The 19,943-nt window shown below is 38.9% G+C and overlaps 1 protein-coding gene across 2 annotated transcripts in view; it reads left to right on the top strand.

Annotated features, from left to right (window-relative positions):
* The window catches only part of scube1 (signal peptide, CUB domain, EGF-like 1), a 73,770-nt gene that overhangs the window by 7,014 nt on the left and 46,813 nt on the right, over positions 1-19,943 (top strand). For both annotated transcript variants that reach the window (XM_084406569.1, XM_084406570.1), the window contains exon 3: positions 2,707-2,832. In XM_084406569.1, coding sequence (XP_084262695.1) covers positions 2,707-2,832 — 126 coding nt within the window. The remainder of the gene's footprint in view (positions 1-2,706; positions 2,833-19,943) is intronic.

Here is a 19,943-nt window from a genome sequence, read left to right as displayed (position 1 = left end):
TAATATTGTTATCTTTATAATTATTGTTCTTTGTGTAAATGGGCCTTAAGGGACTTAAAAATCCTACCGGTAATGTAGATACACTTCTTATGGCATCATACTTATTGAGACTGCATGCAATATTTGCACTTTTTTTTACTTTTACAAAATAATTTTTGTTTTGTTTCACAGGACCTTCGGGGGAAAGATTACCAAATTATTCTTTACGGTATAGCTGAGACAAACATTGCCCCTTATTCAGTACATATGTAGAGCTAAACCTAAAATCTTTATGTCGAAAGTTCAACCTGACTGTGAATGTGTGATTTCCGAAACAGAGTGTTATTTATAATAACGTGCAAATTAATTATGTAAGAAGGACTAACGTTTTGTCTAAAAGTTGCATTCAAAATCTACTTGCCTCCAAAAATGTAAGAAGGCACAGATTTCAGTTTATATGGGCATTACACTTCTTTACTGTTATCTGCTATAGCTCACCAGTACTAAATAACAGGAGTGGGAAACTTTACAAAAACACACATTAGCAAGGTGTCATTGTTTGTCCCTTTCCTAAGCTATGAAAAGGGCTTTTTGCAGTACCCCTCCTTCCTTTGCTCCCTGCATGGCACGTTTTTCAGCAGTTAGGATTTGGGCTTGTGTTATGTTGGGCCATAGGGGTGTTGAGGTGTTGCCTCCCGCGGGCTCCACCCCTGCTGAGGTGTTAGCGGAGGTGCTTAATCTGCCTGATGGGATGTTGAGCGTAAACACTTCTCCTTCAATTAGAGATCAGCTCGTGTCAACGGCGGAAATGGCGACCTGTTAGCAGCCCCGACCTGTCAGCTCGCTGCCGGCCCGTATCAACAACAGCTCCGGGACAGGAAGTCTGTCAGCTGGAAGCGAACTAGCCGTCCCGCTCTTTAACATCCCCGTCCCCCTCACACCTTCACTGGCAGCTTATATACAGCTTGTTACCCTTGCTAACGGCCACAACACGCACGGACACCTAAAAACACTGTCACCTCGACTCTCACTCGTTTTCTATCAGTTCTCGGATGGATTTCCTTTATAATGCATTAGTGTAATGCCACTGACGGACATATTGTGTCTCATTCAGTTCAGTTGTGTGGATGAATTTGAACTTCTCACAATAAATGTCCACCCAGTTCATAACACATGCGATACACACATGAATTTGTGCTTGTGAATGTATTTTAAATAAGCGACTACATGCTTGAGGTTAGGTCATTTGCATAGAATACGCCCAAACCATCTCCATCTTGTACAGCATTTCGTCACTCACAGCAAACATATGACACTCTCTAAAGACACGCTCGCCTGAGAGCACACGCAGAAACATCCTCAAGCAATAAGTGTGCCATCCTCAAAACCACTTTAAACACAATAAACACCTTTAATACAGACCCAGATATTACAGGTATTACAGGATATTACTCTCATTAGCAAGCTGTACATACACGTATCTGCTTTTTTTTATACAGAGGAATCTTGCAGCTCAACTTATTATGCACATTGTCTTACTCTATAGCCTAAATTATGAAATATAGATTGAATATCTATGTATAAAATGATTTAATAAGGCCACCCAGAGTATGTGATTTTTGCATAAATTGCATCCTAAATTTAGAGGAAAGTTCTTTATGAAAGTCTATCATGATTTTTTATTATTAAAACGTTCACACACACTTATTGAATGAGACTCAATGTGTTGTTTTAAAGTTGCCTTTATTATAGTGAGATCTGTCATTCCTCCATCTCATTTACCTTCAGGGGACGTCTCTTTTTTCTCTCATTTTTTCCTTCCTTCTTGTGGGTCATGCAGCGCTCTTCAGGAGCATGTTCACTAGATAAAACGGTAATGAAACATGAACCTTTTGTTTGCTCCAGAGTGTTTATGGATGTTTTCATGATGAGTTGGCTCAGGCTTTGTCTACTGTGATGGCCCTTTTCCTCAAAATAAGCCAAAACCGACACTCTTTGATAGACAAAAAAAAACAAATAAAATACTAGTGAAGTATTTATGCCTCCATAATTTTAGTGTATATCTGTGTGTGTATGATTTGTGTTTGTGGCATGAGCATGTGCGCTTGAATGTGTGTTACTGTGTGAACTCGAAATTTGACTGTCTAAATAGATTTTCAGTTTTGAGTTAGGCCTAGATGTTTTTGCAACATTCTTAAACGCAGTTCTCACTGTCCTCAAAGCCACAGTTGCACAACGTGAGTGCTATTTGTGGGAAATAATGTGGATATTTTTAGTTTGTGCCGTATGTCTCCAAGTGCACAAGCCAGGTTTATTAAATCACACACTCCGAGGTATACAGAACACAAAGCAGATACCCGCTATCATTGTCTGGCAGAGAACAGACACGTTCTGTCTATCTGATTTCAATGTATTCAAGTGTGTGAGTGAAAGAGAAAGAAATATTGTGTTTATTTTAGTGTCCCCACTTAGGTCTGTCTGCTGTACAGACTCATGGCCCTAATGGAGGCTTGTTTCATAAGCCAACTGTTCCTAAAACTTCCTATTTGACCTCTGCTTAGTATCACTAACAGGATTTGACTTTTTAGTAGTCTTAAGAGGTAGTGATTTGAACAACCCCTAACCTAAGTATTAAACTTCAGCATGCAGCTCATCCATACTGTTTGTGTTATGGACATTTGTCTGATCTGTACTGACTCAATTGTGGGTGTGTGCTGTCTTTTTCAGATATGGACGAGTGTGAAAACGACTACAATGGCGGATGTGTTCACGACTGCATCAATATCCCCGGGAACTACAGGTGCACATGCTACGATGGATTCATGCTGGCAGACGACGGGCACAACTGTCTTGGTAAGACGCTAGAGAGAAAAATACACACTCGGTTGCCTCTCTTGACGGATTTACAGATGAGCTACTCCCTTGTCATCTCTTTGCCCGGCTAATGACCTCTGTAATGACCCCTTCCGCATACGTAAACAAATCAGCCTCAGCGATCTTTCCGTGCAGCGCCTCGGAAAAGGCCAGCCGAGTGCGTCTAGCGCCAGTATTCCATCCCCGTTCTGACAGGAGCACGCCAACAGGAACCTTGCGATTATTTTCATCTCTTAAAAATGTCACCCAAATGTCACCAGTGGCGCAATCGCCTCCAATTCCCAGAAATCGGCAGTCAGGTCCGATGTTTATGTTAGCGGTTAAAAATGGAAGTAGGGGAAGAAAAGGCTGAGAGAAAATTAATAACTTGGCATCTCATATTTATTGAAATAGTTCAAAGATGAAATTCCATGACCCGGAGAGTTAGGTCCTGGTCTCATGGTTTTTGCTGGATTGCTGTGGGGATTCAGGAATTCGTTAAAAAGTGTGTTTTTTGTAGCGAGTCAGTCTGCGTTACTGCTCTAAGTGAGTGCAGATGTGTCTTTGGTCGAAAGCGACTTATCAACCTGAAGTGTGGTGGCTCTGTAGTGTCACTGTCACAGTTCTGCGAGAGATAAAGAGAGAGGAGACAGCGATCGTGTTCGTCTTAGCAGCTGGATGAAGAACTTGAACCGCTCTCATCTCATCTCCTCTCTGCTCTCATAATCCAAAGCAAATATGTGTGTGCCGAGCGGAGTTTCAGGATGCTGAGGTCATCATTTTTCATTAGACGTTGTAATGATGATGGATCCCAGAGCAGGACATCAGGGCTCAGACCTTCAGAGACCTTTAGCGCCTTCTGTGCCTTGCTACAACAGCTTGCACAATTTCATCAGATGTTTTTTCCTAATATTTTTCCATTTCAAAACAGAACTGTGGTGTACAGTGATGACATCAGATAGTAACACCATGGTTTTTTATATTACGTACTACTTAAAGGTGAAGTAGGTAATTTCCAACGCGTGAGAATTCGTAAGCATTGTACTAGTTGGCGATTTCGTATGTACAATTAAACATATGATTTGTAGGTAAAGTCTGTGTCCATGAATGCTTTTTTCCTCCGAGGCTACTAGTGTATTTTTCCAATTGGTTTCAATGGGAGTGCTGTGTTTTTTACAACGCCAGCAACTTGACGAGGTGCTTGACGAGGTCTAGTGTTTTTTTACGGTCGAGAGTTGAAGAATATTAAACTTTGAGTAAAACACAGCGCTCATCAATGTCACTTTTTACCTAGTCGTCCAATCACAGTGAAGGAGGGACGGGACAAATACCACAGTGACCAACCGCCACATCCTGCTGGGACAACAGCAACAGACGACAACAACAAGCACAACAACGGAACAAAATCATTGAAAACAAGCGCAAATGCTGAATTTTTATATTTAGAAACAAAATGTCTTGGAAATCAGATAGTAACACTTCCATGAATATTTCGTATATAGCACATATAGCATCTCAACTAAAAAAATACAATCAAGCGCCCGCATCAAGACGTTTTAAGAAGAGCGCTGGTGTTTTCAGCTGGCTAAAAACTTTGTATGATTTGTAAGTAAAACATGACCATGAAGGTCCACCTCTAATCACACCCCAGTTGACAATATTGTATGAATATTGGCCAATGAAAGCTGTGATGGAGTCCAGACCTTCTGCTGTCAGTCTGAAGGTCTGGCTACGTGTGACTTGTGGAACATAAGCAGATTGCAAAAAAAAAACAAAAAAAAAACGTATTGTACGAATTCATAAGAAATCGAAACCAATTTACTAAAATACTTACAAACTGCCATCATTTCTGTGCCACTAGAAGCACCTAACAGAACATGTGAAAAGCAATGAGTGTTTGCAAACAGTCCCTTCGATTTCTATTCTAAGGCCAAAAAATAGTCCCGCCTCCAAATCACACAATTGGTTGAGTCACTATTGCGAACATTTGCTCTTGATTTTGTTGCAATTGTGCGAACAAAGTCAGGCAGTTCAATGCATTTATGTTAATCTGACCGAAAACACACTAATGTCTTCTATGCTTTCTGAATTCATAGGTATAAACTTGAACAGATTGGCCTTAAACAAGCAAGGTGATTCTAGTGACGTGGGGATTACACCACACACATTTAATGACTACCAAATTCATGTACCATAGTATTTACATTGTACTCCCAGTTATTTCTTAGAATACTATGGTCCAGCCACGGTACTGTGTCCAAAAAACAAAACAAGGTATTACCATAATACATTGTCTTAAACTGTGATAATGCTGTATGTTACTCTATCTCTATGACTCTTTCCTTCATAATCAAACCATTCTTTACTTTCTCTAACTTTTCTTTTTATCCTTAAAATCTCTCTCTTTCTTCCATTCTGTCTTTGCACACACTTCTCCCTCTCTCTCTCTCTCTCCGCATTTTCTTGGTTATCTTGGCTGTGGGTCTCTTTGGAGTAACTCCAGGCTGTTTCCCTAGAGGCGATAGACTTGCCTTCTATTTGACATCTTTATTGTGGAATGTCTCAAATACAAGCCTAAATGATGGCTCTGGGAACTAAGACAAGGCCGTAGAGGGCCATCAGCGGCATTGCGGGGGCTCTCCTGTCCGAGCCCCCCCCCCCCCCCCCCCTCCTTCTGCTGCTCTTGTTATGCCTTTCCCTCCGCTTCCAGTTTTCTGTCTGACTCGCTACTTTTCTATTCCCCTTTTTTCTGTCTTGTCCTCTCTCCTGGATTTAATCTGTTTCTGTCTGTCTTTGTCTCAGCCCCTGTCCTCCACCTCTACCTAGAAATAGATTGACACAGAAAAAGTGAATCATTTAGAGACTTCTTTGACTTGCATGCAGTATCAGTCGCTTTAATCTTCGTTTGAGAGGTTAAATGAAAGATTTGTGGCTTAAAGTCTATTACCACATAAAATGATTCCAACTTGTCCCTCAGTTTTTGAAAAAAAGGGCTAAAATTGCCTTTTGATCTTAACTTGTGCTGAACCCGAAACACTCAATGTAACACTTTCACACACAGAGATGTCGTCATATGGCGCTTTGTAATGTTTCCTCCTCATGCACTCTCTTATGTCTGCTTAATGCTGATGTTTCTCATTCACACATCATCTGTGTGTGTTTGTTTGCTCTTTCAAAACCTCATTCGTTCTCATTGGCGCTTTACCGTCATATGAAGTGTTGTCATAGCACCCCTCATGTTTCTCACTGGCATGTGTGCGCATTATGGCAAGTTCAGATGGAAGTGAAACCTACAAACTACTGACCTTCTCGAAAGGTTAAATGAATCATGTTTATGACGACCTTTTCCTCTAATCTCTTTTTTGTCCATTTGACATTCTCTTTCTATTTAATTTTCTCCAAGTATGTATTGCTTAACCTTTTCCAACTCACTTCTAGATAATTAATGGCTTCTTTTAACTAAATTTGTACATTTTCTGATGAAAATGCGATTGGCGTCCGCTCATACAAAACTTTGCGCCACGAGGATGTTGTGGATGGTTGCTATGTAGTCATTAAAGTGTTTTAAGTGCTTGCTAGGGTGTTAGTTTAAAAGTATAATATCATAAATCATGAAGCTGTAAGAAGTTACAAGAAGTTTTGAAATGGGCTTAGCTATTTAAAATGACATTATGTGAGGGGCTAAGCCATTTGGCATAACATTTTAAAGCAACTTCAGAGACAAATGGCCAGAAAGTGTATGACTTGTATTCACTGTACTTGGGCTATAGTTAGATTCTTTTCAGCCACCAATAATAGTACTCGGTTTAAAAGTAGTTTTGTTTAAAACCATTCCACATACACCCAACCAAAAGTAATAGCACATCGGATGAGCAATAGCAATAGTGATGCTTGCCTTAATGTGGCTTGTGCCACTGATTACGCTCTGCATAAACACACACACACACACATTCACAGAGTGTGTTCAAACAAACCTACTGAGCGCTAACCAAACCGCAAGCTCTTTGAAATGGGACGGAAATCAGTGCTGTGGCTTGTCTGCCTGGCTGATCTTGTGTAGGAAGTCGTTTTAGATCTCCACATGTTAACAAGTTAAAGCTTTAATTGATTTAAGATTGGCTAATGGGGAGCTGATTAAAGAGCGTTTTACTGCAGTTCCTCTGTCTTTTTCATTTCCATTCTTATTTGTTTTCGCTCTATGTGCAGGCAGCTGGACTCAATGTGTTGATCATTTGGCCCTTTTTTTTATGAATGCCTGCATTGCCGCTGCTGTTTATTTATCTTTTGGCTGCTTTTCCCCTCTCGTTCCAACATCAGAATGGGAGAAGAGAACTCATGTAGTTAGAATTACAACTCGGGTGATGTTGTAACTGAGGTCACTTTAAACAAGAGAATTCTCAGTATACTATTCTGTTGAGTTGTGTTCTCTTCTCTTCTATTGAATTCATTTCACTTCACTTCATTTCTATTTTATTTTACTTTGTTCTGTTTGTGTTGCTTCGCTTTACTTCTTCATGTCACTACTGTTCTGTTCTCTTGGCTTCGCTTCACTTGTGTTCTGTTCTCTTCTGTTGAGTTAATTTCTCTTCACTTCCATTTTGTCCTTTTCTGTTTGTCACTTCACTTCGCTTTACTTTACTTCTGTTCAGTTCAGTTCAGTTCAGTTCAGTTCAGTTCACTTCACTTCACTTCACTTCACTTCACTTCACTTCACTTCACTTCACTTCACTTCACTTCACTTCACTTCACTTCACTTCACTTCACTTCACTTCACTCGTGTTCTGTTGTTCTCAATTCTTTTGAGTTCATTTCACTTCAATTTAGTTCTGTTCTGTCCTCTTCTGTTCTGTTAACTTTTGTTGAGTTAATTTCACTTTACTTCCATTTTGTCCTTTTCTGTTTGTCACTTCACTTCGCTTTACTTTACTTCTGTTCAGTTCAGTTCAGTTCAGTTCACTTCACTTCACTTCACTTCACTTCACTTCACTTCACTTCACTTCACTTCACTTCACTCGTGTTCTGTTGTTCTCAATTCTTTTGAGTTCATTTCACTTCAATTTAGTTCTGTTCTGTCCTCTTCTGTTCTGTTAACTTTTGTTGAGTTAATTTCACTTTACTTCTATTTTGTCTTGTTTGGTTTGTCGCTTAACTTTGTTTCTGTTCAGTTCATTTCTTCATTTCACTTCTATTTTGTTCTGTTCTGTCCTCTTCTGTTTGCTTGTGTTCTGTTCACTTCTGTTGAGTTAATTTCTCTTCACTTCCATTTTGTCCTTTTCTGTTTGTCACTTCACTTCGCTTTACTTCTGTTCTGTTCACTTCACTTCACTTCACTTCACTTCACTTCACTTCACTTGTGTTCTGTTGTTCTCAATTCTTTTTAACTTAATTTCACTTCAATTTTGTTCTCTTCTGTCCTCTTCTGTTCTGTTAACTTTTGTTGAGTTAATTTCACTTCACTTCTATTTTGTCTTGTTTTGTCTTAACTTTCCTTCTGTTCACATTTCTTCACTTCACTTCTGTTTTGTTGTTCATAATTCTGATAAGTTCATTTCACTTCTATTTTGTTCTGTTCTGTCTTCTTCGGTTCGCTTCTGTTCTGTTAACTTCTGTTAAGTTAATGTCACTTCACTTCTATTTCGTCTTGCTCTGTTCATTTCGCTACTGTTCTGTTCTGTTTACTTCACCTCCGTTTACGTCTGTTGAGTTAATTTCACTTCACTCCTGTTCAGTTCTTTTGTGTTCTGTTCACTTCTTTCTTTTTTTGTTTTCCCCCTCTCCATTCAATAGACATGTTCAGTTTACTTCTGTTCCATTTAGTTTTCTTCACTTCACTTTCTCTTCACTTCTGTTCTTTTCTGTTCAGTCTTATTCTCACCTCTTACTCTGTGATTTTTTTTGTTTTCACTTTTATTCTGTCCTCTATTTCACACTTAATTTCCTCCTCCCTCATCCTCTCTCTCTCTCTCTCACACACTCTCTCTCTCTCTCTCTCTCTCCTGTTGTGTCATGTCATCTTAGATCTTTTCCAAATTAAAGTTTACACAAGAGCAATCAAACAAAACAAAAGCATTCTAGTTTAAACTCGCAGGCCGGGATGCCAGGGCTCTTGTTTAAATTTTGGCAGAGAGTGCCTTAATTGAGAGATGACAGCTGAAATGTTATTTTTTCCCCTCCTTTTAAAGCAAGAGAGTGCTGTCACACTGATGATATCTGTTTCCATTTCCACATTAAACACGGCACACAACACGCTCGCAGCTATAGAGTCACTCGAGACAGAGGCAGCCAGCATGTCTTCTCCAAACCCTCCTATCAAATATTACTCTTGTCCGTAAATAAGAAGCAAGCCACAACGACTGGATTGTAACATGCGGCAATAAAGAGATAAAAGCTTGTGATCTGGGTGGCCTTATATGCGATATTTCCCTGCATCTATTCCGGCAACCTACAAAATAGCAACATGTAATTTTATTAGAAGGGTCGAGGTGAGATATCAACCACAATGTTGCATTAATTCTTTAGTATAAATGAAGATTGCAAAATGACACCGTTGTCAACATGTTTCATTTTTTTTTTAAAGAAATTAATACTTTTATTCAGTAAGGACATATTAAATTCTGTGTCTTTAGCAGCAAATCATATCTGGGAATCAGGAAACTTAAAGTATTTATTCAATACTCTCCATTTAATCCCTTCTGTCTTGGACAAACAATTGAGACATTAATGAGATCTCAATTGGGATTGTTCTTTCCTAAAAGTTTGCTTAAGTATCTTGAACTCCGTTCATTCGGTTACTAAAGCAAAATCAGTTTGATTTAACTCAAATTATATTATGCTGGTAATGTCATTCATAATTAAATAAAATAAATCAATGTGAAATAGAAACGTTTTCACTAGAAATCTCATATTTTTAAACCCGACTATGTGGTACAAAAAGCTTTCGGTTCCTGGGGAGGACAGGGATTCCTCTGTGGACGAGGGCATAAAGACCCCCTCTCTCGAAGGGTACAGTAGGACAGTAAAGGCCTTGCTGTCCTGGCTGTGTTACGAGATGCCCCTGCCGATGCTAAAATAAGAGTTATGTCGCCAGGTAAAGCCAGCAGCCACATAATAAACCACTGTGACCAAATTAAACCATGAAAAGTGGTTGTGTTTGCATGTTGTGGATGAATGCATGTCCTACATTCATGCATGTCTTTCGGCTGATGCATTTTGGTATCATCGTCGTTACTAATTAGGACGTCACGAGGAAGAAATAGAAAATGGATAGAATGTCCAGACATTAGCTATAATGTTAGCCCAAATAAAGTGTACAAAACAATGAGATCCACTCAGGACACCAAAGCCAGAGTTCGTAAGTCAGTTAGTCTCCATTAGCACAGCTGATTTAGCTTGTACGCTACATGGGATGTTGTTGAAGTCAGTGGGCAGATGAGTGTGCTTTTGTGCCGCTAACAGCTGTAGAGGTCTTTACGTACACAAATAAAGAGCTCGTAAAACTTGCCGCCTCTCAACACAGGGCTGTAAACACAAACACACGTCCACATTAGGTGTCACACAACATGTAAATGTGACACGGTGTGGAAACAGACACTGCAGTCTCTCTCCATACACAACAGTCACTTTGAGCATGTTTGTGAATGCAGTTGAGGAAACCAACGGCTCATTTACCAAAGCTTTGATGCTCATTCAGCCTTCCAGTGTACAACATTCAATAGTGGCTTGTAAACAACAGAACCAGATTGTACTAAACAGGCTGACAACGCATACTCTTACACTCGATCATGCGCTCTCACACATGCAGGATGCAGGGAAGTCAGGCGACACAGATTCAGCTACACTGTAAAAAATTTCCTGTAGAAACTACAGTAACTTACTGGCAGCAGTTTGCCAGTAACTTACTGTAAATTAAACTTACAGTAAAAATACTGTATTCATATTTACAGTACCATTTAACTTGCTGTAAATTTATTTACAGTATAATATATTTTTTACTGTAAAACAATGATACATTTTTTCTCCAGTTATATATATTTTAATACAATAAAAATATTACTTTACACTGTGAAATTTACTGTAATTTGTTGTCCCCTTTTACTATTTATTGTAAAACTACAAATTATTGTATTTCAACAGGTTAAAAACTAGTAAATAACTATAAGAAACAAAAGACTGTTTAACTTCTTTTATTGATTTAATTGTTCAATTGTAATACTTGAAATAACATTTTAATATTCTTGCAGATTTTACATTCAGCTTTCCAAAAACTTGAAAACATTTCATTTATACATAAAAGTTTTATATTAAGAGCATTGTAAAACAATTCATGAACAGATTCAGTCATAAGAACATTAAAGAACATCTTAAAAATGTACTAATTCAGAAAACTCCTGTGTAGAATGTATTTGCTCTTAGTAGCTTAATAGTTTTGCCAGCTGAAATCCAGAAACTCCTTAATGAAGGAGGATACATGAGGGTTCAGGCCAGAGTTCTTCCTTTGCACCATTTTCCCACTTATTTTGCTGACCTGGAACTTTGAGGAGCACTTGCTGTCGTCAGGGTTAATCCTCACAATGAACCTTTACATAACAGAAAAAAATTGTTAGATCATTTGATGTGTAAAAATGTCTAACAACACAACCAAATACTCACAACACAACCAAATACAGAAATGCGCAGCAAATGGCACAGAACACAATGGAAATATTTCCAGGGGACCCCAATAACTGATGAACCTGGATGGGGCATGCTTAGTGCTCAATATCTACTTTTTTTTTTCTTGCAAAACATACAGAGATGACATGTTTATGACATACAACTTTGTATACAATATACAAAATTTAAAAAGAACATGAGGGTAAGATATTAATCTATACATCAGTAACATTGTAAAAAAAAAAAAAGTAATGTTATGTTTAAATAAGTTTCATAGGTAAGAAATGTAAGGTAATGTAGGGTCCAAAGATGAAACAGCAATTATTAAAGTTGAGACACTCACACACAGATAATATAAATAATATAATATAAATAAAGCATATTATGAAAACTTTTTTGTGTAAAATGTATTTATTTGCAACAGTTATGTTAACAGCAATAATAAGACATTTATGTCCTAAGAACAGCTATTCAGCTGATAGACACCATGCTGTTTTGTCATAAGAACAGCCCAGGTGAAAATAATGAGGAAATTACATTGGCTAAATCCGAAATCGCCCCCTAAACACTCATTCACTCATTTCTACATTAGTCCACTAATACAGTTCACTTGAAGCAGTGAATGAAAACGAGTGAGTGAATTCGGACAGCCGTTGATTGTACATTGGCTGTACACAGCCGGGTTCGTCAGTTATTGGGGTCCCCTGAAAACATTTCCATTGTGTTCTGTGCCATTTGCAGCGCATTTCTGTATTTGTTTGTGTTGTGAACTTTTGCAGTGCTATGTATTTGGTTGTGTTGTGAGTATTTGGAGCACACGTGTTGTAAAACTGATGAAGATGTTTTCTTAATTTGCGGTTGTATGGAAGTAAAATAATGGTAACTATTAAATAAAAAATTGCAACTGTGAAATAAAAAAGCCTGTTGAATTGCACTGGTTGAAAAAAATATGCATTGCATTAACCATGCTTGCATTTTAATGCATTGTATTTTTAGGGCTTGCATTTTTATGGGCTGAAATTCAACATGGTTGTATATTTAAGCTGTGAATATTTAAATTCAAAACATTTCAAACACATTTTCATTAATTACAATTCAATAATCCATATTCACCTTTCATATTTCACTTCCAAAATATTCAAACTGTTTAAATATACAACCTATAATATTAAATAGGCAATTTTCGGTCCATTTTATTTCGCTTTACAAATTCGCTTCCACAAATTCAGTGGTTCAAATTTGACAGTAGATTCAACATTGACATCCAGGAACTGCAGGAAAAGCAGTAGATTGCAGAGCATACTCTCCATCTGCTGTCGACCTCACCAGCAGGGGGTGCAAGCATGTGTTGTTGACGAAGACCAGAGCAACAGTTAGAGCAAGCCATTCATTCATAAAAACTGATTTATAGAAATGTAAGTGTATTTGTGATTATTATGAGGGCTGTTTTTATGTTTAATTCAGTGTCTTCACAGTCCCTGTGTAGCCGCATCTTTCTCTACGTGAACAAGATTATAATGCTATTCTCCTGATGCTGATGTACAGAACAAATGTTACATTTGAAGTAGACATATTTTTCTCTTGGTTGTTTAGTTGCCTTAACTTTATATCACGGAGATGTGCTGCAGTACTATTCTATATTCCATAAATTGCAGTACGACTACTCAGCGTGAAACTTTGCGCGTTAAGTTCATATTCTGTGTCCATCTGCTTGCCTATAGCCATTTAGTACAGCCTTCTGAATAATGTGTGAGTTTGGTCTTTTATATCACTGTATTAGTCCATTAAACTACGTTAAGCGTTTTATATGTCCAGCTATCCTAAATTATTAAAGGGAATAGTACTGCAGCACATATCCGCGATATAAAGTTAAGGCAACTTAACAACCAAGAGAAAAATATGTCTACTTCAAATGTAACATTTGTTCTGTACATCAGCATCGGGAGAGTAACATTATAATCTCGTTCACGTAGAGAAAGATGCGGCTACACAGGGACTGTGAAGACACTGAATTAAACATAAAAACAGCCCTCATAGTAATCACAAATACACTTACATTTCTATAAATCAGTTTGCTCTGCAATCTACTGCTTTTCCTGCAGTTCCTGGATGTCAATGTTGAATCTACTGTCAAATTTGAACCACTGAATTTGTGGAAGCGAATTTGTAAAGCAAAATAAAATGGACTGGAAATTGCCAGTTGAATATTATAGGTTGTATATTTAAACAGTTTGAATATTTTGGAAGTGAAATATGAAAGGTGAATATGGATTTTTGAATTTGTATTAATGAAAATGTGTTTGAAACGTTTTGAATTGAAATATTCACAGCTTAAATACATAACCATGTTGAATTTCAGCCCATAAAAATGCAAGCCTTAAAGAAACAATGCATTAAAATGCAAGCATGGTTAATGCAATGCATATTTTTTTCAAGTAGTGCAATTCAACAGGCTTTTTTATTTCAAAAACATTTGACATTATTTTTCTTCCATACGGTTGTTTTTTCTATTTGCATGTGTTTTCTTAAAGGGATAGTTCACCCAAAAATGTAAACTCTGTCAGTAATTACTCATCCTCATGTTGTTTCAACCCTATAAGACTTTCGTTCAACTTCGGAACACAAATTAAGATATTTTTTATTAAATCTGAGAGCTGGCTCACTCCTCCATAGACTTCTATGTTGTTCCGCCCAGAAAAGTAAGTAAAAAATCATTAAAATAGTCCAAGTGACTATAGTGGCTCAACCTTAAGTTTATCAAGCGACAAGAAATCTTTTTTGTGTGCAAAAAAAAATAAAAATGATTTATTCAATTATTCAATTATTAATTTTCTTCAGTGTGGGCCTCTGAGTGAGTTCACGAGAGCAACTTCTCGCATGTGTTGTGGCGCTCACGTGAACTCATGTCAGAGGCCCACACAGAAGAAATTTAATAGTTGAATAAAGTTTTTTTTCGCAAAAAAAGTATTCTCGTTGCTTGATAAACTTAAGGTTGAGCCACTGTAGTCACTTGGACTATTTTAACAATGTCTTCACTATCTTTTCTTGGCTGTCAGAATGAAATTACATAGAACCCTATGACAGAGTGAGCCGAATTTCTCAGATTTCATCAAAAATATCTTAAATTGTTACGACGATGAATGAAAGTCTTAAGGGGTTGGAACAACATGAGAGTGAGTAATTACTAACAGAATTTTCATTTTTGGGTGAACTGACCCTTTAAAAGAGAACTCCGGTCAATTTGAACATTGAGCTCATTTTTTGTACATTTGGAGTGCTGTCAGTACAGAGAACAACGACAAAAATCGGTGTTGCTACACAGTGTTATCTTTTTTTTTTTAAATTTGCACCCTGTTGACTTCAATAGGGCATGTTATAAACCTGCTTTTAGCCTCTTAACATCCTTGATGTGTCATTACAAGTGCACAGGTCATGTGAGTGATTCCTTCAGAGTGAACACGAGTGAATCTGACTGCAGTAGATGTGAAAGATATGAATAAAAATTATGTTATTTCAGCCAGCGATCATACCTGTATTTACATCCTGTTTTCGGTCGAAGTCCACTGTAATCGATTGTCGAGTTCATGCGCATGATCATAGGTACTAAACCAATGCGCGTGAACTCGACAATCGATTACTATGGACTTCGACCGAAAACAGGATGTAAATATAGGTATGAGCGCTGGCTGAATTATTATCATTTTTATTAATATCTTTCACATCTACTGCAGTCAGATTGACCCACGTTCACTCTGAAGGAATCACTCACATGACCTGTGCACTTGTAATGACACATCAAGGATGTTAAGAGGCTAAAAGCAGGTTTATAACATGCCCTATTGAAGTCAACAGGGTGCAAATTTTAAAAAGAGGATAACACGGTGTAGGCAACACCGATTTTTGTCATTGTTCTCTGTACTGACAGCACTCCAAATGTACAAAAAATTGAGCTCAATGTTAAAATTGACCGGAGTTCTTCTTTAAAGGGATAGTTCACTTTGAAATTAATTGTTGATATGTTTTAGCTTACCTCAAGGGTATCCAAGATGTAGGTGTCTTTGTTTCCGCAGTAGTTTCAATTTTGATATTTTTAGGTCAAACCGTTCTTGTCTGTCAGTCATACACTGCTCAAAAAAATAAAGGGAACACTTAAACAACACAATGTAACTCCAAGTCAATCACACTTCTGTGAAATCAAACTGACCACTTAGGAAGCAACACTGATTGACAATCAATTTCAAATGCTGTTGTGCAAATGGAATAGACAACAGGTGGAAATTATAGGCAATTAGCAAGACACCCCCAATAAAGGAGTGGTTCGGCAGGTGGTGACCACAGACCACTTCTCAGTTCCTATGCTTCCTGGCTGATGTTTTGGCCACTTTTAAATGCTGGCGGTGCTTTCACTCTAGTGGTAGCATGAGACGGAGTCTACAACCCACACAAGTGGCTCAGGTAGTGCAGTTCATCCAGGATGGCACATCAATGCGAGCTGTGGCTAGAAGGTTTGCTGTGTCTGTCAGCGTAGTGTCCAGAGCATGGAGGCGCTACCAGGAGACAGGCCAGTACATCAGGAGACGTGGAGGAGGCCGTAGGAGGGCAACACCCCAGCAGCAGGACCGCTACCTCTGCCTTTGTGCAAGGAGGAGCAGGAGGAGCACTGCCAGAGCCCTGCAAAATGACCTCCAGCAGGCCAAAAATGTGCATGTGTCTGCTCAAACGGTCAGAAACAGACTCCATGAGGGTGGTATGAGGGCCCAACGTCCACAGGTGGGGGTTGTGCTTACAGCCCAACACCGTGCAGGACGCTTGGCATTTGCCAGAGAACACCAAGATTGGCAAATTCGCCACTGGCGCCCTGTGCTCTTCACAGATGAAAGCAGGTTCACACTGAGCACATGTGACAGACGTGACAGAGTCTGGAGACGCCATGGAGAACGTTCTGCTGCCTGCAACATCTGTGAAGAGTACAGTGGCCCCAGTGGCGATTTTGCCAATCTTGGTGTTCTCTGGCAAATGCCAAACGTCCTGCACGGTGTTGGGCTGTAAGCACAACCCCCACCTGTGGACGTTGGGCCCTCATACCACCCTCATGGAGTCTGTTTCTGACCGTTTGAGCAGACACATACACATTTTTGGCCTGCTGGAGGTCATTTTGCAGGGCTCTGGCAGTGCTCCTCCTGCTCCTCCTTGCACAAAGGCAGAGGTAGCGGTCCTGCTGCTGGGTTGTTGCCTCCTACGGCCTCCTCCACGTCTCCTGATGTACTGGCCTGTCTCCTGGTAGCGCCTCCATGCTCTGGACACTACGCTGACAGACACAGCAAACCTTCTAGCCACAGCTCGCATTGATGTAACATCCTGGATGAACTGCACTACCTGAGCCACTTGTGTGGGTTGTAGACTCCGTCTCATGCTACCACTAGAGTGAAAGCACCGCCAGCATTCAAAAGTGACCAAAACATCAGCCAGGAAGCATAGGAACTGAGAAGTGGTCTGTGGTCACCACCTGCAGAACCACTCCTTTATTGGGGGTGTCTTGCTAATTGCCTATAATTTCAACCTGTTGTCTATTCCATTTGCACAACAGCATGTGAAATTGATTGTCAATCAGTGTTGCTTCCTAAGTGGACAGTTTGGTTTCCCAGAAGTGTGATTGACTTGGAGTTACATTGTGTTGTTTAAGTGTTCCCTTTATTTTTTTTGAGCAGTGTATAATGCAGGTCTGTGGTCACTGTCTCAAAACACAAGCACAAAGTCCAAATTAAAACAATTCCCCATCGTCCAAATGAAACAATTCCCCATCATAAGTACACATTGATGGCCTAAGACACGAAACGAGCGGTTTGTGTGAGAAAACGAACAGTATTTATATCGTTTTTAGCTCTTGAAAACAGCACACGTCCAAATGATCTGACGGCGCGGGCGGGTATAGATGTATACATAGATGTCGCCTTGGCTACTGCAGTTCATTGGAACGAAACCGTAGCAAAGCGACATCTAGTGTATATAACTATGCGGGTATAGATGTATACACTAGATGTCGCCTTCGCTACTGCAGTTCATTGGAACGAAACTGTAGCCAAGGCGACATCTAAGTATACATCTATACTCGCCCGCACCGTCAGATCATTTGGACGTGTGCTGTTTTCAAGAGCTAAAAACTATATAAATACTGTTCGTTTTCTCACACAAACCGCTCGTTTCGTGTCTTAGGCCATCAATGTGTACTTATAATGGGGAATTGTTTCATTTGGACGATGGGGAATTGTTTTAATTTGGACTCTGTGCTTGTGTTTTGAGACAGTGACCACAGACCTGCATTATATGACTGACAGACAAGAACGGTTTGACCTAAAAATATCAAAATTGAAACTACTGCGGAAACAAAGACACCTACATCTTGGATGCCCTTGAGGTAAGCTAAAACATATAAAAAATTAATTTCAAAGTGAACTATCCCTTTAAGTTGCAGCGCGTTGAGCACTCTTGGCCAACGTACTTACCACCTTCACGTCTTCTCTAACCTGTATGTTCTTCTTACTTTAGTGGAACACAAAAGAAGAATGTTGGTGACCCAACATTTTCTGTCCCTGTTGACTTCCATTATATGGACACAAAAAAACAATGGAAGTCAACAGAAACGAGAGCGTTGGGTCACCAACATTCTTCAAAATATCTTATTTTGTGTTCCGCTGAATAAGTAAGTGATGACATAACTTGGGTGGATTATCCCTTTAATGTTTACCTAATATTATGGCATATTGCAAGATGTACTTACCTCTGAATGAACTCCAAAGTAGTGGCTGCTTCCACTTGGTACTCGATGTTAGGCACATAATAGCAACCGAAGAGAACAGCAAACGCAGAGGAAAAATCTGGCAGGTCAGTCTTGGGAAAGAGGACTTTGCCTTCAATTGACAGCATCCATTTTTTGCTGTGTAGAACTGAATCCCTTAAAAAAAAATTATAATAATAGTAATAAATTCATTTATAGTGTTAAACTTTGCAAAAACATTTAACATTTGATTTTGGTGTCAGTGAAAATATGTAGATGGAGCTTTTCTTATTAGTTTAAAAGGATAGTTTACCCAAAAATGACAATCATCATTTAGTCACCCTTGTTTTTCAAAACTTATTTGAGGAGATGTTAAAGGGTTCACCCAAAAGCAAAATGTTAAACATGGAGATCTATGAAAAAAGCAACATGTTTGTTTTTAAAAACCATCCAAGAGCTGCATGATTTTGGATAAATTGAGATGCAGTCCATTTAAAATGTTTAAAGACGAATCATTGACATTTATTTATGAGATTGTGTGGGTGTCTGAATCGCGATCACAATCTTTTAACTATTAATCGTGCAGCTCTAAACCATCTCTTAAACATTGCTAAATCATGTATTAAAGGATCTTACCAAGCATGATCAGCCTTGGAGTAGAAGGAAGTGAAAGCCTGGTCTCTGCATCTGTTGGAGTTGTTGTGACCTACACACACACAAACACAAGAGTTTTACTAACTGTCAGTTACATACATTTTTGAATATATAAATGGAAAATACTCACAGACAGATTTCTCTAAATGGTTTTTATGTTTTCTACCGAGGTGTGCTGAAAATGTCGACTTCACTCGAAAATATTTTTTATAGCCAGTAATTGGACATTCAAATTTTTTGCCATCACGAATATGCCATTTTAGATGTTCGCAAAGACTGGCGAATTTGGTCGACACGAATGTACAGCCTTCAACACTGCATCTAGAATTCAGATCGTGCTGTTCTTATCTGTCCGGGTTTTTTGCGGCCTTTCTGTGTTTGCGGTAAATGTGAGACTGAATGGCGGAGAGTCTTTGGAAAGTGCATGGGCATTCAGGAACTGCACACGAAAACCTGAAGTTCGCCTTGTGTTTATGCCCTTTGGCATGATTAATAAAGGCGTATAATGTCTCCACAGAGACGCCACAGTGTTTTCACAAGAACATTGCGGGTTTTACTCTAGCACTATATGACGTGCATAATGCATTTATATGGGGTAATCGGCACGCGATAATAGCGGGAAAAAAACCGACTGACTTTAAACTAAATCCACAAAAGCTTTGTTGTTCGGCCAACAGTTCACATGAACACTCACCAGCTCCTGACGTGGTCAAACCCAAGGCAGAGACCCGTTAATGTCCATATTTTGACGGTGAAACGTTCAGAAAAGGGAAAGAAAGGAAAGAAATATGAATGTTTGCACAGTGTCAACACAACTCTCTAGCTCTCTTCACAGCATAATGTGAGGTGACTGCGCGCCGTTAAGTGGCAGCGGTTTTTTTATTTATTTTTTTAGTTACACCAAAAATATAATATATGTAAAGTAAAATGAGGAATATTTGTACACACCTTTGAATCTGACTGGTTCTTCTCGTATCTGTGCGTCTTCGTTTTCTTCTTTCTCCAAGCGGGAAATAAAAGCTTTTCTGTG

The sequence above is a fragment of the Rutilus rutilus genome (genome assembly GCF_951802725.1).
Source record: "Rutilus rutilus genome assembly, chromosome: 4".
NCBI classification, from domain to species: Eukaryota; Metazoa; Chordata; class Actinopteri; order Cypriniformes; family Leuciscidae; genus Rutilus; species Rutilus rutilus.
The sequence above is the reverse complement of the archived record's forward strand: the minus strand, read 5'-3'. Positions and strand labels throughout refer to the sequence as shown.